At 40.7% G+C, this 27,337-nt stretch overlaps 1 protein-coding gene and 1 long non-coding RNA gene across 2 annotated transcripts in view; one reads left to right on the top strand and one right to left on the bottom strand.

The window, feature by feature from the left end:
* Positions 1-27,337, bottom strand: part of LOC147144936 (uncharacterized) — a 92,008-nt gene that overhangs the window by 21,671 nt on the left and 43,000 nt on the right. The window contains exons 52-72 of the mRNA XM_086036500.1: positions 26,621-26,752; positions 25,898-26,113; positions 23,257-23,435; positions 17,220-17,322; positions 16,978-17,136; positions 16,717-16,879; positions 16,208-16,311; positions 15,931-16,110; positions 15,630-15,851; positions 13,451-13,630; positions 13,183-13,374; positions 12,427-12,576; positions 10,749-10,852; positions 7,365-7,567; positions 4,778-4,998; positions 4,548-4,694; positions 4,245-4,409; positions 3,970-4,121; positions 3,303-3,471; positions 3,086-3,194; positions 786-922 (exon numbers count right to left, since the gene is read on the bottom strand). Coding sequence (XP_085892626.1) covers positions 786-922; positions 3,086-3,194; positions 3,303-3,471; positions 3,970-4,121; positions 4,245-4,409; positions 4,548-4,694; positions 4,778-4,998; positions 7,365-7,567; positions 10,749-10,852; positions 12,427-12,576; positions 13,183-13,374; positions 13,451-13,630; positions 15,630-15,851; positions 15,931-16,110; positions 16,208-16,311; positions 16,717-16,879; positions 16,978-17,136; positions 17,220-17,322; positions 23,257-23,435; positions 25,898-26,113; positions 26,621-26,752 — 3,387 coding nt within the window. The remainder of the gene's footprint in view (positions 1-785; positions 923-3,085; positions 3,195-3,302; positions 3,472-3,969; positions 4,122-4,244; positions 4,410-4,547; positions 4,695-4,777; positions 4,999-7,364; positions 7,568-10,748; positions 10,853-12,426; positions 12,577-13,182; positions 13,375-13,450; positions 13,631-15,629; positions 15,852-15,930; positions 16,111-16,207; positions 16,312-16,716; positions 16,880-16,977; positions 17,137-17,219; positions 17,323-23,256; positions 23,436-25,897; positions 26,114-26,620; positions 26,753-27,337) is intronic.
* LOC147144937 (uncharacterized) lies at positions 2,855-3,457 on the top strand. The gene is made up of 3 exons (XR_015087551.1): positions 2,855-2,988; positions 3,092-3,229; positions 3,314-3,457. It is a non-coding gene; the product is annotated as an uncharacterized LOC147144937 (long non-coding RNA).

Below are 27,337 nucleotides of genomic sequence, written 5' to 3'. Positions count from 1 at the left end.
AACAACCCTGCCAAATTGGAATGATTAACAAAAACAATCGGCAAGCATATAAAATGAGGCTTTAAAATAGTGACAAATCAAGCCTTCATCTCAGCTCCTGTTAATCAAAGACTGTGAATCAAATACTCTATGACCTGAAAATAATCATGCTAATCCATCTAGCATCTTTCTTATGCCTCAATTAACTATATGTTTAAAATGAAAATAAATCTGTGATGGCTCCGGTGGCTGGATTAAATCCGATTGGGTCAGCGCAAGCATTTTTCATGCCACAAAAACAAAGCGCTGAAAAACCATGCTGCTGTTGCCCTCCTTGCTCTTTTGCCTTCCTCTGTTTGACATGCAGTCACTCACAGCAAAAAATTAGATGCTCTAAAGTAGCTAGACGAGCACGCAATCTGAAGGGAAGATGCATTTTTGGGGTGTAAGTATAGCTAGCTAGGTAACAGAAAGTCACAATTGCAATGGATAACCACTGATGAGAACAAAGGCACTCAAATTGTTAAATAGTAGGGGAGGGGCGACTCATGTCGGACACCCAAATGTTGCCACAACTTTAGCCACACCCATCTCCATAATTAAATTCTCAGTCTTTGCAAGTTTTCAGCTATTATCTACAAACCATGTACTGTATAATTTATTTTGAAACAAATCTCTGAAATTACTTTACAGGGTATATAACTCAAGAATGTAAAATAAGGCACAGCTGGTATGTACTGTATGTGTCAAGTCTGTACACTTCAAAGTCAAAGCCTTATTCTTTTTATTACGAAGTGAAGTTGTACCTGGTGGACATGGTCCAGCACACTGCACACCCCACTGACACTGGGTCAGGTCAGGTAACGATCCCTGAGGGGTGAAATCTGAACTCCCGGAAACACAAAGATACCCTGCAGCACACATGCCTTGTATCTTACCAGCTCTGTTGGAAGGGAGAACATGCACCAATAAATACAAACACTATATGGTAGATCAAGAGTCATCAAGATGGCGCCCGCTGGCACCATGTAGCCACCATGCAGGGACCACATGGGCAGCCTGCGGGCCTGTCTTGAAGATAGATCACTAGTGATGGGACATTGTGATTTCTTAGGAATGTTAAAGAAGTGATCATTTGAAAATGTCCACACTTGTAGAGAATTATATAAAAAAAAAATGCATTGCATATTGATATGTATCTGTTTCACACCATGTTTAAATCATTGTTGATAACTGTGATAAATTGTTAACATGATAAATGTCATCACATATGTGGATGAATATAGTTAATTATAAAAATAACAATTCATTAGAGAAAATACATTATTTAATTGAAGTGTGTAGCTAGCTGCCCTTCACAATAATCAGTACAGAATTAGTAGCTCCCCTGAAAAAATGGTGTGTTGAATTTATTCCATTTTATTTCATCAAGTGGTTGCACGAAATAAAATCATCTGGATCCAGATACATTTTTTTCTGTAGATGTATACAGTAATCTACTTCTTGTCCACATGTTTCTTATGGATGGGTACCAAAGTCTGTGCTTTTTTTCACTCATTTTGGGTCAATGGGCCTATTTCTGACTACCAATTCACATGAAGCACATCAAACGGAACCATTTTTCAGTACCTAAGCTAATCCTTGAAAGTTGTGACTGTGCAGGAGTGGAAGACTTGGCGATTTTCCACGGTGCACTTGAATCAAGCAGAGCGCACACAGTAGCGTAATGACTATATTCACTCACACAAGCTTTCACATATGCTAAAAATATATTTCCAGGTTTTAAACGAGCAAGACCCATCGTAATTATGTGCAGCTGCCAGCCGTCATGGTAACGATGGTGAAGCCATGTACTTCCCAGTATGCTTTGATTTGGCATGGGGAGATATGCCCATCCCTATATCGGTAGTGTTTCCCATCCTTATAGTGAGTCAAGGCACATACAATATTTTACATTTGAAACAAAAAAAAGGTATATAGGGTATTCTGAAATATTGATTAGTTTAATTGCAGTTTACTCACAAATGTACTTCACTTTATCTAAATCTGGACCTTTTTCTAGTTCAACACAAAGCTGATATAATAGCAGCAAGTTAAAGTGGAAGTCAACCCAAAAGTATTTTTGTCCAGAATATGTTCTATGCAGGCCCACTAGTTGAAACAAAAGCATTCTGATGAATATTGCGTTTGTGAAATATGAGTTAAGCAGCAAAATGCACCCACTTTCAGCCATCTCAAAGGGTAGCCATCTTGTCACTTCTGTCAACTGAAAATGACATCACCGATGCTCAGGGCTCAGATAACGACCAATCACAGCTAACCTGTTTTCTGAAGCTGAGCCATGACTGGTCGTTATCTGAGCCCTGAGCGACTGATGTAATTTTCAGTCGACAGCAAGTGGCAAAATGGCCGCCCCCTGAGATGGTTAAAAATAGGTGGATTTCTCATATTCCACAAACGCAATATTAATCAGAATGCCTTGTTTCAACTAGTGAGCATGCATAGAACACATTCTGGACAAAAATATGTTTGGGTTGACTTCCCGTTTACGAAAGAAACTGAGATTTTCAAAATTGGTGAGACTCCCTCATTGTTTTAGGACAGTCACACTTGAAAATCTTTAATAATTTTAGTTAAAATGATTTTTTGGGGCCAATTCAAACAGATCATTTGACCTCTCAAGAAACAATGTGACACCGTTTGCACGGAATAGGGTACATGAGCAGGAACATTTTTACAGGCCTTATTCATGGCCCTCATTCAAACAACATATTTTTAATTCTCAGTATTTGTACCTCCCTTGCTCAACTCATAACAGGTGTGCATACTAAGCTTAAATAGGCTGTGTGGGGAGGTAGTACGCCCACAATGTGCTGGCAGCGAGTGTAGGCAAAGCAGAAACATGATTATTTCCCTCTGAGCAGGTTTGTCCTTGCATGTGTGCTAACAGTGCATCTGTGCTCATATCTTGCCAACAAGCACGGGCCACCTGACAGGAGGTTGTGTGATGTAAGTGTGTCAGGTTCAGGCACACACAGCTGACTGCCTGGGTATGTAAATTCGCTGTCATGCATGAGCTGTACTAGCATTTATTTGTATTATTTACCTGCAGAACCTCCCTGGGGGACAGGGTAAACACTCTCGGGCCTCCTGTAGTCCTCCTTTCTTTCTATCACTGTATGACCCCTGAGGGCATTGATGAGGCACCATGGTACCTGAAAAGAAATGAGCCGCTGAGGATGATTACATGGTAATTACCGTCTTGACTCAAAATTATATTTTACAGTTCTACTTTATCATTCACAGTAGGACTTTTAATTTACCTGTTGGACAGAATGAATGTGGTGGGCAGATTTGAGGCTCTCCTACAATGGCCTCCTCACAAAAGAAGCCAGCTCGACATGGGATGCAGCTGTCTGAGCCTGGATTTGGCTGGTACTCTCCACTGGGACATGGTAGTGCTAAGGGAGCACCTTGTGGACAGTAGTGGCCCTTGGGGAGAACCATACATGGCATTCAAAACAGTGCATAAATAGTGTCAATAAACACAATTACATGCCCCGCAAAAATTGCCCACACACCCAGACACACACTTTTAACCCTAACCCAAGGAAAAGGTAGCATGTGAGGCTCTCATTGTGTGCTGAAATAAGAAGCAAAAATGAAGAAAAAATCCCCAGAAAAGTTAAAAAATCCCGCCCCTGCTACGCTGACTTCCCGTGCTCAAACTATGGAAGGATGAAAGGAGGGCTGGCAGCCTTACTACTTTATGTAGGTGCTGAACAGGGCTGAACAATTTAGAAAAATAATCTAATTGCCACTCAGTAAGTAGATTCGAGTAAATTCAGACAAGATCTTGTTCAGTATTTTTGTTTGGTGGTGTGCCATGAAATGTTTCTAACATAAAATGAAATCAAATAAAATGAAACACTGTACTATTGCACAGCAAAACAACAAGTAAGGGTAGACAGCAGTGCCATGTTGACATACCTTGGGGCACAGGAACGCATACGGAGTGGTTGAAGAGAAGTCAAAAGGGCAGTAAAAACCAGCCGCACAGGGCCCGCTAGGGCTGGCGAGACCCTCAGCAGAGCAGTAGTGACCTGCAGGACAAGTAGAGCAGCTCTCTAGTGACACGCCTCCTATGGGAGAACAATACAAACATTGAAACGTTACCTTAATCCAATTAAAACAATCACATGTTTTTACATCAATATACAGGTGGGGCTATAACAACAAATATTTAGTTGAAACTTCCGGATTACCAGTAGTGTTGCGGATGCTGCCAAGAGGGCAAGGAATTGGAGAGAGGCACCCCGCCGGGCAGTAGTGACCTGCAGGGCAAGGCCCATTCTCTGGGAAGTTATCAGAGTTTTGTGGAGTTGGTCCCAAGGCTCCACTTTGGCAGAAATAGCCTTGTAAACAAGAACCTTGACACAATTCAAAGGGGCATTATAAAACACCCTATTCATCCAATGACGTCTGCTATTTCCTCTTTAGACTGCGTGACACAAAGTACAAAGGAAGGGTGTGTTTTTGCTAATACAGGCCAGGGCTAAATTAAGCACCTTGAGGTGATGAAGCTCCGTATGAGCTGCAGTACAATCCAGGAGGACAGACTGTGCAGATTGAGTGGGAGTGTGCGCCCGTCTGATTGTTGAAAGTCCCTAAAGGGCAAGGTTGAGGCAGGGCTGTTCCAACAGGACAATAGTGACCTACAGAGTTGATATCGAGTTTATTTATCTGCCCAGAGACAATATTTAATGATCTGACTCATACTCGACTGATTCCTGCTCACCGAGTGGGCAGATGGCAGGCTCCAAGGTGGCTGAGGAGGAACACATCATTCCTCTCGGGCATACAATGCACTCTGCGGCTCCGGGAGCTGGGCTGTAAGTACCAGGCTCGCATGGCAACGCTCTGGCTGAGCCAACAGGACAGCCATGGCCGGCAGGGCAACGGTAGCCATGGGAACCGTCAGATGGGGCAGGACTAGGACTGCCGCCAAGGCAAACATACCTGTTTGCAGAAGCAGAGACGACACATGTCATGTTAAAAATGTGAAATGAATGAGTATTTTGTAACAGTAGAGTTTGTTATAGGGACAACAAACAGAAGCAGACACTCTGGCAACATGTGCAACTAATGAGTGCACAGTTGTTATGGCAATTAGCTGTATTTTACATTTCCGGACATCTTTGTAAAACTTTTGCTCGTCGTGGAGTACCCACAAAATGACGTAATAGCGTGGCGTGACTTGACGTGAAGCGCGCTAATCATTCAACTCGCTCCATGAAAGTGAAACAGTAAAATAAATTCACTTAACTGACACTTAGACCAGTTAGCATGTCGTGCCAACAGCTAACTCCACGACTGTTGCTGTTATTTGCGTTGGTGGAGCCAAATAACTGATTTAATAAACAAATAAATCATTATTAGTGGTCACTCATTACTGTTGACTAATACAGTATATGACACTTGTAGAACTGATGTAGAAAATCAATATCACAGAGGGAAACACAGCCGTGGTAGTATACATTACAACATCACTCCTTCTCGTGTGATATTGCTTAATTGGATAACTGAGCTACAATGACGAGAAGCCATGTTGCACGTTTCATTTAGCTAGGTTTCTAGGTCATGTTTTTGTTCCATAGTGGTTGACTCAATAGGAGTCTCAGATTGGGATTATCTGTGACCAGTGGTTTTTGACTTGAAGTCTGAGTGGCAATTTAGACTGCTATGCTACCATTTACCGCTAGCCAGCTAATTGTTAGCATGTTAAGAAAAATGTGTCTTTTATGTGTGGTATGTTTGAACGTTTTACAGTACAACAGAGGATTTGTTTTATACTGTCCTTGTTGAGGTGGTGGTATCAACAATGTGATCTTAACTTTAATGATGAATGAAGAGGGTTAAGTCGTCATTCGTTATTATAATTAAGAGTCTTTTTTTTCAAGTGATTACCATTCTTTATAGGAAGCATGGTGGACTAACTCTCCACGCTTTCTTGAGTTTTCTCCAGGTACTTCGGCCACATAAGGGACCACCAAATTTTGCTAAATTTTTTTATCCGTATAATCGCGTGTAGGGGCACTTGTTCTACTGTCAGATATGCCAAAGGTCTAATTTGTGAACCCAAAGGTTTCCCCCGCCAATTTCTTGCATTTTAACATGTTTTTGAATCGACAAATACACAGCATTTAACATACGCTCATTCACCGTAGCATCTAACATGGCGGATGATGACGTCATGATGACGCGGTGCATGGGCCCTATTGGAAAAACAATCAACCACTACACAAGCACATGGCATATCATAAGAAGGTACTGTAATGGATTTGGGTCCAGAGTCAACAATTAATTTGCATCTAAAAAAGAAGGCAAACTACTTTGAGGATAACAATGGACAAATTCTGAACAGAGCGGACCACTGGTTTGAAAGAGATGTGAAGGAAGCCATGTATGTCGAACTAGAGCTTCTCTAATCTAATTAGTATTATTTACACCATCACTTATTGTCAGTTTACGACAACATCCTGACATCTTCCCGAACGATTGTCTCACTCCATGCTGTAAGTAAAGTGGCCACTAACAAGCCATTTCCCCACCAACCAACAGCAACAACATTAACAACAACCCCCACATGAGCACCCTCAGGACACACTCACCAGTGACATAAATGGGGGAACTACGGTAAAAAGCCGTATGGAAAAAAGGTCATACATCTTCAGAAACCATGAAGAGTGCAGCTGCCTCAATTACATGTTTGCGGTTTACTATGATCTGGATGACTGAGAATCTACAAAGACACCTACATATTTCATAATATGGCCATTTGACCCCGCACCAAATTTGTTACAATGCTGTACAGACATCAGAGCATCCATTTATGGTACCTTAGCTTTTGGTTTTAATAGTGTTTCTTTATAAATACATCTGAATACTGAACATGTAACTAAATTACCAGTTTTAAACTGTTGTTGCTGTTTTTTTTTACATGAATGAATTACCATCTTTCCACCTTGGTGGAGGTCTATGTCCTACTGACTACCTTTCAGCTGTGCTGCAGAAATTTGCTTTGCTTACCTTATTTGTTTGTAATAGTACTTTTATTTAAGTATTAGTAGACTTAGTCACATTATTTTAGGTTAGAGGGCCATCTGAAAGCACTTTGCCATGGATGTTAGCATTTCACAGAAAAATAACTTATTTTCAAGAGAACAAAAAAGAGCAAAACAACTTCCTCCCTTTTAAAATTAGATAGGGGTAATAAAAACATTCGGAAAACTCTCTTCAAATTATGTATTAAGATCAAAAATATGTTGACATTCATCCACAAGTGATAAAGTAGACAGAAAACAGATCATTTAATATATGTTTACCCGGCATGACATGGGAGAGCGTCAGAGAGCTGTGTACTTGCAGTTCTATCACAAAACTGTCCAGGGGGGCAAGGGGGGCAGTCCTCAACTCCCTTTAGACCTTGTGAGATGGACAGAGAGCCTGCAGGGCACGGAATTGGATTTTTCGTTCCAGCGGGGCAATAATAGCCAGAAGGACAAAGATGGCTTCTGGTAGAATTACTCTGAAGAAGAGCAAAAGCAATTTAGCATGTATTCATGTACTATAGCACACAGAATGGCTGTGCTTATTTAGAATAATATGCACTGCCAGCATCACTTCCTGAAAATGCTTGATGACGGATGAATTATAATAGTAATGTAGTGAAACATGACATTTCTAGTCAGACCAAACTCATAATTAGATTTCAATATTAGGTTAAGCAAAAAAAAAAAATAAATTTTCTAGGAATACTGTCATTTGTCCACATGTTGGAAAGAAATCTGACATTTTATTTGATAGTGTGATTGGAGAAAAGTAATAACATGAAAAGGGAAGGGGACGTCACAGGAGAAAGTTGAAATTATATCTGCAGATTAAATATATATATATTTTTTCTCCTGAAGACACAGATTTTTTTTTTCTTTAGTTTTGTATTTTCAGCATTTGTCTGTCTCGCCAATGATTGTGTCCACCTGTTGGCATTCCACCCCCTTGTGTTAGCCAATCAGCTCCCTCCTATCTTGTGTGTCTCGTCCAGGTGTTTCTCGTTGTCTTGTCAGTATGCTTGTATTTAAGTTCTTGGTTTTCGTTCAGTCCTTGTCGGATCGTTGACTCTGTCATGTTCTTTGTTTTGCCTGGAGTTGTGTTTTGGTTCTCTAGTGTTTATTTTTTACTTTGAGTTTTGGACTTTTCCGTACCCCCTGCTTCTCCTTCCTCCATCCCATAATCATGACACAGATGTTCATATTACATTTAATGGGACACAAATATAAAAAAAAATATTTTAGAAGTGAGGGCAAAGACATTTATTCGATCACCCTAGTGATGAACAATTATGGAAAATATGTAATTATGATTTTTTTGGGGGCCCTAAGATTGCGATATCAGTTGCGATTTTTTTTTCTAGGTCCTTTCCTAATGTATTTTTCAACAATTAATCTTTATTACAACAAACAATATCAGATATGTTATGCATTATAGAATACTGAGGTAAAGGCAAATGATTTGTTATGGTTGTGCTTTTATTGTCTTGTGTTCTCTCACTGACCACATTGCCTCTCCCTCTCTCAGCCAGGGCAGTGCAGGAAGGCGGGGCAGAACTGCTGGGGAGCAGGGCTCAGTAAGCCACACCTGCAGGCAATAAACCATCTTCTTAAACTGGCTCCAAGAACTCCACTCTACTTGTCCACTCACACTCATCTCTGCTCCCCAGCTGTTCTTTAGCCTCCTTCTCCAGTTGATACTATAGAAAGTTTGATCCATTCATGGTGATTCTGTGTTTTTCCTTTTTTATTGAGTTTTTCACCTTGTGGTTTAATCGACTTTATTTAGTTTTTTTACGGAAAGGGATTATGGCCAGTGGGGGAAAGAAATAGGTTGGCAAGATTCTCACTTAGTGTGCCCCATATTGTTTTTATTTCACCAATCACCACGCTTTGCGTGTGTGTGTCTGTTTTTGTTTGATATTTTTTCTTTGTTTGGCGGCTTGTCTGCTTGTGACATGAATATTACGTTATCGACACCGATTGGCTGGCGGCGACGAGGGATGGACCGGGACCACATGGTCCATTAATCACTCAACTTCTTATATTGATCGATAAACAATAATCCAGTGTCTCTACTACCATGAAACATGGTATGTAAATGTGGACTGCACTTCTTAAATCACTCACTCAATTTATCATATAGAGTAGATGAATAAATAAATAAAACATGTATAAAATTAAAGTTTACACGATCTGTACTTATATCACACACGCCATCCAGTGTTCTGAAATTCTTTCCTACCCGTCAAGACGACCTACCAATGTCCAGTGCGAACAATGCCATTAACTGTTTTCGTAGGAATTCGTTTTTGTCCTACCTATCGTACATTCGGTTAAAAGCAGTGAGTACTTACTATTTTAATATTTATTGAGTCTTATTTTACTTTTCATTACCTAAAAAATACTTTTAGCATGTGTTTTCCGTTTTAGCTTTTAAGCACTGTGTGTTTTCTTGTAGTAGCTTTTGAGCATAATGTTGATCTGTTGACCACATTCACTACGCAGTCTATGTATACCCAGAGCTGGGCATTCCATCCCGGGGACGGAACGGTCCGGACGAATGCCCATTTTGTGGATGGTGGATGACAAATATTTTAAAAAGGACAGACTAAAGGCTTCTTTATACTCCCGTGGGCGACATTAACGAGCACGTCACTGCGGCAGTTTGCCTTTATATTCGCGCACAACCCACACGCGTTGTTTTGAAAATGTGTTGCAGTTTCATTCCAAGTCGCTATGGCCGATACTAACGAGGACACCGCAGGGCGGAATTTATTTAGCCTTTTATGGCAAATACCGGTCGGCGCTTTACTGCTGAGCTACGATCAGAATGACAGCGAAAATAATGGATATCGTGCCTGCTACAACAGAGGGACCAAGATGACTAGACGATGTATTTAATTGTATTGCGAAAACAATCTGGAAGTATGGCGCCGAAGGTGGTACTTGCCTGTGTAGGCTTCTTTACACACACATATGTGACATAACACTCGAGCCGCTGCCAAACTAGTTTGATTCGCAGCAGCAACAATGGATCCTCTCCTCGGTGGCAACAAAAATTGCCGGGCCAAATTGTATATCATCGCAACATAACGGACCAATCACGAGAGAGGATGTGCGCGGCGTCGTATACGCAGCAACAATTTTTGACGGGTGAACAGCATGTGTTGCAGACCTATCGCCAACATGTCGCACAGCTCAATGCGTCAGTCATGTGATGCAATGCAGCTGACGTGGGAGCATTAAGAAGCCTTATGCAAGGATGGAGGTAGGTTTTCGTTCGTCCTTCTAAACGTCCCTAAAGTCTTGGCTGACGTGTTGTGTTGGGTTCTTTTAAAAATAAAGACTGCCTTGCTAAAGGCTTCTTTATACATCCACGTCGGCGCAGGCGGGAACTGCCGCATTGCATCACGTGACTGAAGGACTGAACCGCTTTAAAAGCACAAGGACGGACAGGGCGGAGGACGATAATTTCTATGAATAAGGACGGAGGGACGAAGACGGTCGGGTACCCAGGTTGCGGACGGAGGACGGACGGGCAAAAAAGGGTAAAGTGCCCAGCTTTGTGTATACCACACTTAATTGTCAGGACATTTACGATTACAAAATCTCAAATTGCGATTATATTGCAAATGCAATTAATCGATAAAACAACACCTGATATTCAGAAGAGTTTTTGCTGGTGGATCCAGTGGGACAATAATATCCAGCCTCACACAATCCTGTGGGATGCGAGAGACCAGGCTGAGAACAAAACATTCCTAAGAAAAAGACCATCAAAATGTTGATATAAATAAATAGATTACATTGATTTTATATACCAATCGTCTACCAAAAGTGGACCAGTGCAATCTAATGAGACCAGTAGAAAATGAACTTGTACCTTGACCAACACCTTGAATTGAAGAGAGTACAACTCACTTTTGCCTGAAGCTAGCAAGCAGCCCATTTGCGGCAGATATAGAAAATTTTAACCTTCCTGTGAAAGTTATCACAAGGCGATTGCAGAGTAACATTATATACAAGATATTGTAACCGACTGGGTTGAGTGTGTTTTATTGTTGTGAGTTGCTGCTGAGGGGTTTTGGCGAACACATCGTGTTCTGTTAATGTGAACGGAATAATTGTGTCATTATCACCGTAAACGAAAACACTGGTTTATTAAAACATCCACATACTGTAGCTTTGTTTAAGGTAAGTCAGTTTAGCTTTCTGCTAAAAAAGAAACAAAACACCATGAACAAGCTAAGGAATAGCATCAGATTTGAACAAAAATAGTCCAGCAACACACACAGATAGATAATATAACGATATTAACAGCAGAGGTGGACATCTTCTATGCGTTCCCATCTGTATTTCCAGCGGACCCACGTGGTCCCAGTCAGTTCCTCGGCGGCAACAGCCAATCGGCGTCGAGAACATAATTTTCACGTCACACGCAGGCGCTGCACAAGCAGACACACCAAATAAAGGAAAAATATCAAACAAAAACAACAGACACACACACACACGCACAACGTGGTGATCGGTGAAATAAAAACAAATGGGGCACATATCATTGCGTCTGTGGGACCGAAAGATATACAACACTGTTTTACTTTCTGTTTTCTCTTTATTTGCCTGCGTGTCAGGAGTGTGGCAACTGCGTGTGACGTGGTACCGTTAATTGCGTTCTCGACACCGTTCGGCTGACTGAAATACAGACAAGAACTCACAGACGGACTAAAGCACTGACGAATGCCCACCTCTGACTAACAGGCATATATTCTTTATCCTCTGTGAAGAACAAGTAATATTCATGCGGTTTTCCAGGGAAATTTGACCAGCTCCATGTATATCTCAATTATACTGCAATTATGGCCAAGGCACATATACCAGAAAGAAGATCACAACGTCAATTGGAATTGAAGCAAACATTTTTCATTTTCAAATGTTCAAAGTTTCACTCTTAACATTCAATACTCTCATTAATGTATGTTTTATAAACTAAATATTATAGAGTGCTATTTTTCTTATTAAAGAAGACATTACAACATTTGTTGTTGTTTTTGGAGGGGGGAGTACTGGAATGTATCAATTCATTTCAATGGAGAGCGATCATTTGAGATAAGTGAGAGAAGTGAGTAACAAGCAGGGTCGCAGAACAAATTCAACTCGTACCTAAAAGCACCACTGAATTTGAAACAGCTCGAATATGACACAAACTCCAACAATACACATGTAATATTAATGGCTCCATCAATTAAAATAGATCCGTTTTTTTTAATCCAGCTTTTGTTTGGCATGTCATTAGATTGCTTGGATGCTGTAAAAGTATTCTTAACCAGACAATTACCAGCAGGGCAGGGACGGCAAGCAACAGGGCTTGAGGCTCCAAGCTGGTTCTGAACAGTACCAGTTGGACAGGGTAAACTCATTCCTTGTGTCATTCCAGGTGGACAGTAATAGCCAGCGATACACAGTGTGGGCTGCACAGTACCTTCAACTGAAGTAACACAATGCACAGCAAATCATATCTCATATATAATATGATGTGATGACACTCGAACGTCCCTGGCTTTGATTAGATAAGGCCGCCTATGTAATTTGGAAAACTTTCCACTGTGTCACAGTCAAATGCGTTGTCAGATAAGACAAACCCATAGAAAGAAGAGAGGCTTCATTTAAATTTCTAGTGTATATTCTCTGCTACTAAACTACTAAAACTGTCTTCTGAATTGAATGGCATCAACACAAGAGACGATATTTTTTTTCATTGTTTCTGATGACACAGTATACCGACCAAAGTATTAGGACACCTGGTCAGAGATCATTATTCCGATGAATCACTATCCAGCCTGTTTGAGACTTCTCCCTCACTCCAACACACCTGATTCAAATGATCAGGATCATTGTCAAGCTTCCGCAAAGCTTGCTGATGAGCTGATGATTTGAATCAGGTTTGTTGGGGGAGGGAGACCTCTCAAACAGGCTGGATTGGGGGTCTTGAGGACCGGACTTGGGCATCGCTGCTGTACGGTACATCTCACTGTTGGTCTCATCTTACCAAAGGAAAAACAAAATCATTTGGAGAATGCACTACCTTTCCTACCTTCACAGTAGTATCCAGCAGTACATTCAGTACAATTGCTCAGGTGTGAGTTGCCTGTAATGGAGCTAAATGTTCCTGCGGGACAGGGAATGGGCGCTGGTGTTCCGCGAGGGCAGAAGAAGCCAGCTGGACACATTGTCTGGTCTGCCTTGCTTGAACCCCAGCCACAATAAAACCCAGACCAACAGTCACCTACAGCACAATGTCAGGCATGTACATCACAATGCGAGGCATTACAAGAAACTCAAAGTTTTCCAGTGTACTCTACCCGCTTTAAGCCCCTGTTGGCAAAACCCGCCAGGTGGGCAAAGAGACCCAGTAGTGTTGTCAGTGGGGTTTGGAAGCGAGGCTCCCATGAGGCAAAGAAATCCATCCAGGCACCATCCAGAGGGTTCCACTAAACCTTCAGACCCACAGAACAGACCCGCAGGACAGGCTAAGCACTCACCTGTGAACACAAACAACTTAAAGTTTTAGCTAACATTCGACATGGTGTTTTTATCAGTCACACACATGCATGCACACACACACGCAAACACACACGCCGTATTCTATTTATTTTTCCTTGAACCATAATTACATGGCAAAATTGGCTTGGGTAATTGGATTGCCCTAACCGCTGAAGCTACTGCACATTACAATAATACAAATACGAAATGGGCAAGAAATAAAAAGAGAGAATGTTGATATTCAAGAAGCGAGTTGTATTTCTAAATTTGTGCAACTGAGACTCACCACACATTCCTTTGAGGTATGTTTGTTTTGTAACAAAAGGCTTGATAAACTGCGGCTTCACCTTACACCTTTTCAATTGGCTTTGTTTCCCTGTAAAATTCTGTAATAATTGTTTTTTGGGGACTGAATCTAATCAAATAAAATGTAATCAATCGATCAATCAATTTTCCATCCACAGGTAGAGTTCGCTGGCATTGGGCGGAATCCTTGCACCTTCAAAATCGTCACTTTTCAGGAGACCCCGCAAACGGCATGTGTCTTGAACCATTAACATTGTATTGTCAAAGAGCGAAAGCCAATTTCAACACTTTAGATTGGTCAAAAATGCGGAATAATAACAATCACACAAGTGGCAGCTGCTGGTCATTCAAATGAGCAGGAGCCCAGTTCCGCTCCGGCAGATCATCCGATCAACATGCAGAAACCGAGCGCCTGGGCCCGCCCACTGCCCCATAGACCTCCAGAGATGCTGAGCATCCGATGGGTGGGATAAAGCCCAGCATTTTATCCAATGATCGTCCAGTTTTGCGCAGTGGAACAACCCACTTTAAGAAGCACTAGATGCTCAGCGTCCGGCTGTATAAAGTGCTGTGGCGCTGCAGTCAATGAGAATGATGTCGTCTTAGGTACCTGTCATAAGTAGCTGATTCGGAACAAAATATGAAGGCATTCGAGTGCAGATTTAGTTAATGAATTGTACACAGAGGTGAACTGCATTGTTAGAGATTGGCGCCATCGCCAAACTGCCAGCTGGATGTTGCATCTATCCGGAAAAGTAACTTTTGCTGTGAAGGCTCACATGCATTTCGGAAACAGAGACTGCAAAAGCTCATGTAATATGACATGGGATTTTTGATTGACTGTTACATCTATGGCGTTGAGATTTCCTTCGCCTATGATTCAAACGTACAGTAAATTAACAATAGTTGAATTGTTACGACTGGTTGTTACGTTATGTAGTTGACAGTTGCTATGGTCCTTTTATGATTTGCCTTTATAATGTCATATAGGCCTGAAGTCTTACAGTTTAAAAGCTTGAGTTACTCAGTGACACGTCAGTATGTCAAACCTTTTTCGAGTGAGAATGCAAACTCTCTTCCAGTCCTGATCTCTGTTGTTACTTTCTATTTTGTTGTACTTTTTTGGTTGATTGTTGCTGTCTGCCATGTGTCGCATTAATCCAGTCGTGTGTCACATTAATCTAGTCATGTTATGCCTCCTTTTGTTGTGAGTTAATTGCCTTTGCTACGTTCAACCTTGTTTTTTGTAATTGGTTAATGCAGTATTTTGATTATTTCGAGTGCCTTGTTTGCATTTTTGTTTTTGAAAATACTTTATTTTTGGGAGATTCATATTGCCTTGCCTCCCTGCATCCCTGTATTTGGGTCCTCCACCTGTTGCTTCCACACTCCACCCTGCAAACACTGTTAAATAAAAAAACACCCAAGAAAAGTGTGAAATTCAAATTTTTTTTTTAGATAATAAACCATAGTTAAGATTAGGACGAAAATGACACCGACTGAGTGTAATGGCAAATATACACTTTAAAAGTGCCTTCCCTAAACTGTCCCGACAACATTGGAAGCCAACCAGACCAAAATGTTTTTTTCTGGTATTCTAGAAAAAAAAAACAACCTTATTCCTGATTGATTAATTAATTTAGAGATGTGTCCCAATACTTTCACTCATTTTGCATTCGAAATAAAGTTTACCTTCTGAGGTGAGACCCTGACTGGGCCCATATGTGCCTTTGGGGCAGGGAACAGGCCGGCCATCTGGACTTTCCCTATGACAGAAGAAACCAGCAGGGCAGGGCAGAGGGCTGGAGAGACCAGAAGAACTTCCCCTGGTTGAGCTTAGCCTGAGAGTCTCACAGTGGAAGCCAGCAGGACAGCGCCTACACTCAGTCTGGCCTGACAAATCCTGGTAGGAGCCTGTCAAGAGACATGTGAGAGGGTTGAAAATTAATGTAGAGGAAAGCGACATTTTGAATATATCAAGTTATGTGATTACCAGGAAGACAAGGCTTGCAGTCGTCTTTGCCTTTTCCCCCGGTCTCATTTTGGAATGAGCCAGTTGGGCAGGGTGAGGGGACATTGCTGCCTTCGGCACAGTAGTGGCCTGCTGGGCAAACACCTCCAGATTCACTTGATATTGGTGCAGCGGTCTGCGATCCCTCGAGACAGTAGAACCCTGGGGCAAAAAGTGTTTATCAAACACTTTCTTGAGCACTGCCTCATTTTATGTGAAATGTACATGCCCTTGAATAATTTGTTGTTGTTGTTGTTACCAGCTAGGCAGGGTCCAGACACTGCTGAGAGGCCTGTCTCTGAGCAGTAGAAGCCCGGGCTGCAGCTACGACACTGAGATTCATCCGTCAACCCACTCTGTTCACTGTCATGTTAAATTACACAGCACAGAGAAGAAAACACAAAGTGTGGCTTATTACAGGGCTTTAAAATATATTAGATGCTATCCAATAAAATGCCTTTACAGAGATAACGCTCAGTAGTGATTGTGGCTTTAAACAAGGAATTAATGTGGCAAAAAGTTCATTATTGTGTTTGCGGTTTACAGTGGTGGACAATTACACAACCTCTAATACTTTGGTAAACCTATATAGCTAATTTGTACACGTGGGTTCACTCTTTGCAATGAACTCCTGAAATAAATGAACTTTTCCCTGATATTTATTCAGCTGTACCTGTGGTTCATTAAAATTATGAGGCAAACATTATATATGAGCCTCAAAGCCTTGCAAATATTGAATGCTAATACAGTCCATTGCAGATTATGAACCTGAATGTTCCTTTGGGGCATGGCTGTGGTACCAAAGTCCCAGCAGAGCAGAAGAAGCCAGGAGGGCACGAGAAGCCCGTCACGTTGTCCATTGGGGATGGCTCAGAGGCTCCCCCAACACAAACAAACCCCGCAGCACACGAGCCACTGGGAAAGGTCCTCCCTACAGAACAAAACGAAATATATTATGAATGCATTGCTTTCATGACTCATATACCAAAAACGTTCCGGCGGAAGTGTCAGTCTGTGGACGCATCGCACCTGATCCTCTGCAGTACATTCCAAGGTCACACAAAGTGCACTGCCATGCTTCAATCAAGCCTGTCAGATTTCCATAGGAACCCGCTGGGCAGGGGCGTGGAGTAGCTGATTCACTCGGACAGTAAAAACCTCTCTCGCAGAGAAGTGCAGAAGAAGTTCCTGATTTACACATAAATGAAACGTAAGGCTGTTTTGCCTTTAGATGACTGGGAAAATGCCTGCTAAGTTGCCTTTAACCTAACCTTGACCTTGGCAGTAGAAACCAGGAGGGCAAGTCTGACAGCTGGACCAGCCCTGTCTGAGCTGGTAGCTACCTGGTTGGCAAGGTGTTGGAGCCGAACTGCCCTGAAATGGCCATTATATTGATTTTATTAGGTTTTATAGCGCCATTCAGTATCATGGTGCAATAATACTAACAACCTGAGTTAAGATGAAACATGAAGGACTCTACGGTTTTGAGAATTTAATAGGGTTTTGTACAAAAGGTTGTACAGAAGCACATCTATTGAGACGTTTGCATGTTCTGGTTTGCTGTATGGGTTTTCTCTGTGCACTTCGACTCTGGCCACATTCCAAAACATGCATGTAAGTATTATCAAATACTCGAAATGTCCATAGATATGGAAAAGAGTGTGAATGCCTGTTTGTGTAGCCACACAAGGCGGATTGGCTGGAGGAGGTGTCAGTGCTATACGAACGAATGTTTTTCTATTGTGTAACAGCATATCACATCTGCAAAAATATGTACAATATTTATAAATGAGAGACGAATGTGTATAGTGTTGTCCCATTTTGTCGGCGATCAACAAAAAAATAATTTAAAAAAATAACATGTGCGAGGGGCACAATCAGACAGAATCCAAAGAACAGTATAACACCAGGTTACATTCCACAAGTGATTCACTACTCTGTATTAAATATAAAACCATGTTGGAAGAAGGAAGGGACCAACCTTTCTGCAACACAGCACCATCTACAGAATCTGATGAAAAATGTCAAACTAGACCTGACTGAGTCTTTACAAAACGTATTTAACCACGCACGGAAACCTTTCAACACCCAATCAAAATTGGCAGACCTACTCTCCCCTGCACTTTTTTTTTTGGTGGGGTGAGGAGAAATAACACTGGGAAAAAAATGTTAGTGTGTAATTATACCAGACTGCAATTATTTTTTTCAATCTTGTGCCTCCCCTGGAGACTGCTCACGCAAATCTCCTCACGTCAGTTTGCAAATTTATGTCATAACCCTATCTTGACACAGCCAAACAGCTGTTAAATGACAGAAAATTCCATGTATAATTATATAAAATACACAAACACATAAATATATACCGGTAGTTCAGAACACTTCTTTTGAAGAGATCATTTCAAGCACATCACTGTTGAGCACATTCTCTTCTGTGAGGGAAAATTATTTAATGTGCCCAAACTCCTTTTGTTTAAATGTCAGTCTTTCCCATTGATAAGCAAATGCCATCTGTTTTTTAGGAAGAGATTTTATATATCTCTATCATTTTTTTATATGTCAAAAAACGTTTGATACTCAAAGCTAATGTTATGTTTCAGATGACAGCATTTATAGTACATTATACCGTCTTTCACAATGTTTTGATTTAGTGTGACTACCTAAAATAAAAGCTACTGACACAAAAGTACTTTTTTTTTTTTCATTTTTCACTCTTTCTGGTGTTAAAAGCCTCTTTGAAGGAGTCAAACTAACACTAAATGGGAAGGAAAACAAATGACTACTTGTCTACTCCTGTAGTGTTGACTTGGCATTTTAGTGAGTTAACAAAATTGACTTTCTCCCAGTGTTAAATGTTTTACTATTTTAAAAGTGTTGATTTGACTCCAGAAAGTGTGGAGCTATATAAACGTTGAGAAAGTGTTGAAATAAACTCTGTAGGAGTCAATTCAACACGGACGTTTTACTCTGGATATATTCACACATTATTATATAATATTAGAGATGGGCACTTTATCCTATTTTGCCAGTCCGTCCTCCACCCACGACCTGAGCACCCTGCCGTCATCGTCCCTCTGTCCTTATTCATAAAAATAATCATACTCCGCCCAGTCCGTCCTCGTCCTTTTAAAGCGCTTTCGTCCTTACATTTTGTCGGGTCCAGCTCCCACACCCGAAAAAAAAAGTGTCCGTGCATGACACCGTGGGAGGGATGCTAACGGCAGAGGTTTTATAATTCATAATCGTTATTTAAAGATCATTATCTGGCTAATTTCCTATACACATCAATTTACCGGCTGGGATTACCATGAGGGGTTAAATTGTTGACAACCTTTTAAGTTTCAATCAAGATAACATTTAGCTACCAACACAACCACCGGACATCGGTCACCAGACTACGGAGCCCGCTAGCGGACATCACAAGAATATTTAAGATTGCGTTACAACGCAATACTATTGCATTTTATTGCAAAACGTTTGCGTTATAGCTGTCAAATGTATCGCCTTATCGGGTGGTAATAAAATTTTGTTATTGATCGCGTCAAAATATATGACGCATTTAACGCATGCGCAGAATGACCACCCATGCATAATCCCACTCAGAAGTGCAGTGAGCAGCAGAGCGGACGCATGTCGCCCGTGGGAGTATAAAGAAGCATTTCGAAAGAAGAGGGCAGCTTTAAGTGTGAATAAGTTGATTTGCCTCAGCGACTGAGGGTGAGTAGAGAAGAGGGCTGTCTTGTGTGTTAAAGAAGTCAGTTCTAACACAGGATGTGCTGAACAGAACATAATACCCACCCGTCATATGAGCCAATCATATTCGTGTGCACTTCAGCGACCACTCGGAAAACATAAACTCTGAAGGATATTACACATATAAATATATATGTGCCACATATTAATGTGTACATTACACACACACACTTTGTTTGCACACATTTGAAATGTTTCTGTCACTGTTCTGAGGTCCTTTTGCATTGTTGTTTTTGTAGTGAATAAAACATACTGTCTACTACAGAAAGAATGTTCATTTTAATTTAAAAATGTTAATTTTCATCTCATGAGGATTTATTGTTAGAATTAAAAAAAATACATATGAACATTATGTTGAATGTATATATCCATCTTGTGTCTTTTATCTTTCCATTCCAACAACAATGTACAGAAAAACTATGGCATATTTTGGAGACAGTTCGAATCGCAATTAATTACGATTAATGATTTTTTAAACTGTGATTAACTCGATTACAATTTTTAATCATTTGAGAGGCCTAGTTATAAGGCAATAAGTTTTCAGTTGTTTTTGTGGTATTTCACAATCAACATAATTATTGCAAAATATTGCAATGTTATTTTAGGAGAACAAAATACTTCCACTTCCAGGTTGTAGCTTTAACCCTAGAACACTTCTTCTTCTTTAATTTCCCAATACAAAACATCACATAAAAAAAAAATGTGTGGGTGAAAATCACCCGACATTAGTGTGCTAGAATTTGGAGAGATTTTTACGCTCCAGAGATGTCCCAGACAAGGACATACTTCACATGCAAAGGGTTAAGGGTTAGTAAAACAAAATTGTGATCCACCTTTATCCTCGTCAGTGAAATGGGCGTCCTCTGGCGCAAATCATGGTATTACATCTGTTGAACCACTAGAGGGCACACTATTCCTGTGAGTACAATGTTACTGCAAGGAACACACATGAAAAAGAAAAAAAAAGGACTAAACCAGGCGGCTCCATGTTATCGCAGAAGAGAACAGTGGTCTTTCTTTATAAAAGAACCCAACATAACACGTCAGTCTGTACTTGACGGTACTAGGGACGGTTAGAGGGAAGCCTCTTACGTCCTTGTTTAGTCAATCATTTTTAATAAACTTCCGTCTTCCGTCAGTTCGTCCCCAAATGGACGGCCGTTCAGGACGGAATGCCCATCTCTGTAAAATACTGTGCCATTGAGCAAATATTACTGGAGCAGAGTTAGACTATACTTTGAATGTTTTAAAGCACTTTGAGTTGCATTTTTATGTATGAAAAGTGCTATATAAATAAAATGTGATTGATTGATTGATATTGTTTTATATCAACATGCAATTGGATCAATTCATCACATCAATTGGATGGGAATTTATTTTTATCCCTCAGTATTGCTGTTTGCACTTTGTTGGTACTACAATTCATACATCATTAATGTACAGAAAATCTATAGGAGCTGCATGGCTCAGGTGGTAGAGTGGTCGTACCCAACCCAAACGTTTGTGGGGGTCGATCCGCGTCCCTAAGCAAGATACTGAACCCCCAGTGTCTCCTCATGCGGCATCATCATTAGGTGAATGAGGAGACAGTGCTATAGCGCTTTGAGTACCTTCAAGGTAGAAAAGTGCTATACAAGTGAAAGCCCATTTATACTGTATAACTATCTTCCTCTGTTTCGTTAACTTTTATAGAGCCTAGGCATAGGGTTGCCAACTTCCTCACTCCTATTTAAGGGACAGGTGCACAGTGCCACGGTGGTGTGAGCATGATGTATGAATTTTGGATTTTTTTTCTAATTTTCACGTTAATGCTGAAACCACATTCACGTAAAAATAAGAAAAAATGAAAAGAAAATGGGCAGTGTTTTTCACAGGACAGCCACGATATGTCACCTCATATGAAACCACAATTTGGCTCTTTTCATCAAAAAACGGGTATAAGAAATCTGAAATGTAAAAGAGGAGTGTGACTCACCAAATGTATTTTTTCTGTGGATATTTCTGGCTGCTTGTGACTGACTCAACAGTCTTCTGTCATTTTGCGCAGCCAGAGAGAAGTCCTTGCATGAATGGTGGAGTGATTGCCGCTTGTTCTGAGATTGACGCTTTATCTGATCTAGGATCTGTCATGTGTAGTACCAAGAGTCTCCATTAGGAGCGCTGTAATGTGCTATCACTGTTTAAGAACCAGCAATGTATGTTCGAGCAAGTATACAAGTAAAAGACATTGAGCTGCCAACCCATCTGTGTCCGTCGTTATTGACAATCGATCGCCATCCAAAGCTTTACCAAAAGCATCTTATATTACAGGATCTGCAGATTGCAGTTTTCTGTATTTGCAAGAGTTCATAGTCAATATATGTATGGGACAAACCAAATCAGCCCAAAACACGGTACGTCCCGGCTAATGCGGGACAGTTGGCAACCCTACCTAGGCACCATTTTGCATTTGATAAATCTAATGGCACAGAATCAACCAAAATGTCACAAAACGTATGAATTTTAAATAGGAAGTCAACCCAAACATATTTTTTTCAAGAATATGTTCCATGCAGGCTCACTAGTTGAAACAAGGCAATATGATTAACATGAAATATGAGTAAAGCAGCAAAATCCACAATGATAGCTCAAATTAAAAAAACAGGCGAGTCGTGATTGGTCATTATCTGAGCCCTGACGGTGTGTGATGGTTTTGCTGCTTAACTCATATTCCACAAACACAATATTAATCAGATAATCTTTAAATTATGAATGTCCCAGTGTACTCATAAATTGACCCTCTCAGTGTGAAATCTGAGCCTGTTTTGTTAAACATAGGTGATACACTCGCAGGACGCCATCACTTTGTGATCTCATTCCACACATCCCATTCTGTAGTTTGAATGGCAACGGTGGATAGACTTGATTATCACAGTTGGGCATTCCGTCTATGTGACGAACCGGTCTGTCTATGTGTCACTTACGGGCCCCCGTTTTTTCTGATGGTTGACGAATGGTGGGAAAAATGTTAAATAGACGGACTAAATATAGTCGAAAGCCTCTTTATTTAATCCGCCATTCATCTGTAGTCCATCATTTTTCGCGGCGAGACTTCAATGGCCACGGCGAGGAAAAATAGTGAGTTGTAGTTGCCTGGGGGACAGATTTGAGTTATGGACTAGAATCAATTATTAGTAAAATGCCCAGCTCTGTTGATTATGATGCCTTCTGTCACCTCGTGGAAGATTATTTAATTGCGCTGCCTGTCGCTGTATGTCGCTGGTATAGAACAAAGATATACTTGTAATTCATAAACAACAATTGATCGACAAATTATGTGGGATTGTATCATTTCCAGAGGCATCACTGATCTCTCACGCCACCTTGTTTGGGAATCATTGATCAATCTAACACTGTACCCTTTAAATTCTCATTAGAACACACCGCATGAGGACAGCTTTCAGCGAGTCAGTGGTCATGTGGTATGCTGCTGTGCATTTGACGTAACCGAACACATGATTCCTCACACGCGATTTAACTGTGAAGAGTGACAATTGCTGCAAGACTCAGTTGTCTGACCTTTTCACAGTAGTGTCCCACTGGGCAGACGTGCTGCTGCGGTCTCTCTGAGCTCTGTCCCGGAGGACAGTAGTAGCCGTCTGCACACTGGCCACTTGGCTCACTCGAGCCACTCTGATGACAGTAATGACCCGCAGGACATGGCCGACACGACTCCGCTGAGATCCCACCACCAGAGTCTGGAAGGAATATTATTACACTGAGAAGAACATTTACAAAAATGTAATTGTCTAGTAGAACAGACTGTAGATTATCAAATAATGTATGATCGAATTATCATATATAGTGGTGAGTTTTTTAACTGAGTTGGAGTTTGTAATACATTACCATTCAAAGGTGAAATTTAATACATTTCCAGCAATTTGCCCTAAAACAAGATTACAAATAATGTACATGATTAAACCACTTTGTGACTGAAATGATTCATAAGTGCCCGCAGGAGAGAAAGTTTTCATTTTCTTCTATTACTGAGCTGTAAAAGGCACACGGCAGCAGTTCACATGAGGACATCGCAATGCAACTAAGAGGATTAGGTGTTGTATTTCATCTTAGCATTGTGTCTCATTTCTCATTCATCAATAATTAATGAACTGATAGCACACTCTGGGAGTGTTTGCTTTCTTTGAAAGGAAGAACAAACAGATTTAATTCTACAATCATATACGTGCAATGTGCATAAGCAACTTCCAAAATCGAACACTATCGTTTCTGTGAAGGCTGTTTGACTTCCAAGTTGTTGGATTTTGGAACACTAACAATTTCAACAAAAAAAAATGAAAACATTTCAATGTTATAATTCATTTGCTCTGCGCTAAACATTTGCCATGCCAGCATAAAAACTTTGTTAAACCAATGTTTTAAATAACGTTTTGAACATTTCTAAACATCATACAAATGTAAAGCGATGTTCAAAAAGCATTGATGAGGCCATCGCCCCATAAATACTCTCCATAAAGGTTATAACCAGAATCTGTGAAAAAGGCAGCCTTAGCAGAATAATTGGTTGACAGCTCTGGCTTTCAGCCTAGTAACCAAGACATGCAGATTTAAGTCTGATGACACGACCACAAAGTCAGTCATCAAACCTACAATGTCCTGGTGCCAAGTGCATGTATGGAGTACTATTATGTTTGAACATGGTCATCATTATGGACAACCTGTGAAAAGAACACGCTTCAATGTCATTGTCCACGTGAGCATTAAAGGGTACCCTAGCAGAACAAGGTAGTCTCCAGTAGGAGTACTCTCCTGAACCCCCTCGATGGACTCAGGTGGTGCACAGGAACAAACAACCAGAGATGGGCACTTTATCCTACTTTGCCGACCCTTTCTCTGTCTGCGACGGGATTATTGACTATTATTGATTCTTATTGGGATTAGTGACCCCGTTGGTCCTCGTCCTTTTAAAGTGCCTCTGTCCTTACATTCAGTCAGCCCAGAATGAACATATTTCGCATGCAAAGGCATAAGGTTATGTACTAAATGTTAAAAGTTAGTTAAAGTCAACTCAAACATATTTTTTTCAAGAATATGTTCCCAGCAGGCCCACTAGTTGAAACAGGGCATTCTGATAAATATTGTGTTTGTGGAATAAGTGTAATCCACTCATTTTTAGCCATCTCCGGGGGTGGCCATTTTGTCTTCTGTCAACTGAAAATGACATCACAACTGCTCACAACGACCAACCACGGCTCAGATTCAGAAAACAGGTCAGCCGTAATTGGTCGTTGTGAGCATTTGTGATGTCATTTTCAGTCGACAGAAGACAAAATGGCCGTCCCCAGAGAGGGCTAACAACAAGTGCATTTTACTGCTTAATTTATATTCGTACAAACGCAAAATTAATCAGAATGCCGTGTTTCAACTAGTGGGCCTGCTGGGAACATATTCTTGAGAAAAATATGGATGGGTTGACTTTCGCTTTAATAAAACAAAATTGGTATCCAACTTTTTCCTACGATTAATACATGATTTATCCCAAATTACACACACAAAACAGGCTGGGCATGTTTCTGTCAGTCATCAGTAAGTGAAATGGCGTCCTGTGGTTGTGATGTGTTGAACCACTACAGGGCCGACTATGACTGTGCAATGTTACTGCAAGGAACACACATGAAAAGTGTTGAGCGGGCTGTAGTAATGGCGGCTCCGTGGTATCGCAGAAGAAAACAGTGGTCTTGCTTTTTAAAAGAACCTAACACAACATGTCAGTCGGTACTTGAACAGGTTAGGGACAATTACAGGGACAGACAAAAACCCACTTCCATCCTTGCTTAGTCCGCCCTTTTTAAAAAAACAACTTTTCATTGTCCATCTGTCCGTCCAAAAAATGGGACGGAATGCCCATTTCTGCAATAACAGTCACGTTCCGTCCTCCCCTCACACGCTTTATAAAATATGAATACCAGTCGATCTTAACTCATCTACCAATGACCTGGCCCATCTGTCTGTTTTAAAAATAAAAATATGGCCCTTGAGAACCTCTGAACTAGACCCTTTCTTATGCTGTAGAAAATTCCAGTACTGGTTTCATATTTATCATTGGACACTTCTTCAAGGTGTGAATTTCAAGTATTTTGCCCGACATTTCAGTTAACTATCAACTGTATCACTTTTGGAGATTACACTGTTCACATCTTACATTGTATTGTTCCAACAGGGCAGGCAAAAGGAAGAGTTGTTCCAAGAGGGCAGTAGTGCCCTGCAGGGCAAAGAGAGGCATGGGGGTCTTCGGAACCTCTCGGGCAGTAGTATCCTGCAGCACAGGGTCCAACTGGGGCTTCGAGGCCAGTTTGGTTACAGTAAGAGCCCTTCTCACAAGGCTGGGGGTATGCAGAACCCACAGGACAATAAAAACCTGAAAAGTAGTGGAAAATTATCTCTGAACTTTATCAAGACGACGACAGGTATACAGACATGTGAGGCTTATCTATGTTTGTACTTTTAATAGTCCTATTGTCGACTAGACTTCTACGCAGCGCTAGCAGAATAGCCACTTTGCTGCAAGAATTTTAAACTGCGGCTCATATCAGTTAGTTTTATGATTACTTCACCCCATCATCTCAATTGCTGAGTGGAAAGTCAAGCCTTCCTACAAATGTTTTATTTTCTTCAAGACAGGGTGCCATTACAAGCCTATTGGCAATCTATTATGTCCTGTTTTAAGGATTGTTCAGGGTTTATTTTTAAGTACAAATAAAAATAAGAGGGAGAGACTGCAAACTCCAGTAGACCCAGGGGAAATCAAGCATATCATAGCAATTACAGTATGTGGGGACTAGTGTCGTGTACAGGGAATGAAACATTTGTCTGTGTGTGTATAAGTGTAGCAAAGACATGCAGCTCACGATTGAGATTTACCCACCCTTGGGGCACATATCTCCTCTATAGGTGGCACATTTCCCATAATGTGGACTCTTGACGTGTTGCGGTGAGTGAGATACAATATGGTAGGAATCTGACTGTGTATCCATTTTGACCGACTTGGAGTCTCCGTCTGTGACAGAACATGTCAGCAGGAAAAATGTCTGAGTTAATATCGAGTTGTCTCACAGGCAAGAAAGCAAAGAGAAAGCAGTATTTTTCAAATGTAGAATTGAACTGTTTTTTTTTTTAATTGTCAATGACGGGACATCCTTTAACAATATGTAAGGTGCAGAAACAAGAAGGTAACAATGGAATTCTTTAATTACTAAAGAAGGTCGAAGTGAAATGTTATCCATTTGTGGCACAATCATCTACTTAAATGAAGCAATTACAGTGGAATCTCTGTAGTCAAGTCGCCCCAAGGCAGAAAAATTCATAAGCACAAAACTGTGCAAAACTTGAGTTCATACCACTATTATGTATGACGGCCCACGAGTCCCCAGCTTACCTTCTGATAACAAAGTTTTGCTTTTTTTGTGTTTTTTTTTACAATGCTTATTATAAAGTGATGTAAGTTGATTAAAAATCACAAAGTAAGACTACAGCACCACCAAATGCATCAGAACTTACCAAATCCGGTGTTTTAGCATTTTTATTATTATAAACTTGCTATACAAAAAACTGCAATTTGCACTTACATTTAAGAATAATTAAT

Source organism: Filicampus tigris, chromosome 7 (assembly GCF_054856515.1).
Source record: "Filicampus tigris isolate MCC_2025a chromosome 7, RoL_Ftig_1.0, whole genome shotgun sequence".
In the NCBI taxonomy this organism is placed as follows: domain Eukaryota; kingdom Metazoa; phylum Chordata; class Actinopteri; order Syngnathiformes; family Syngnathidae; genus Filicampus; species Filicampus tigris.
Note: the sequence above shows the minus strand (reverse complement) of the source record. Positions and strands in the feature narration are given on the sequence as shown.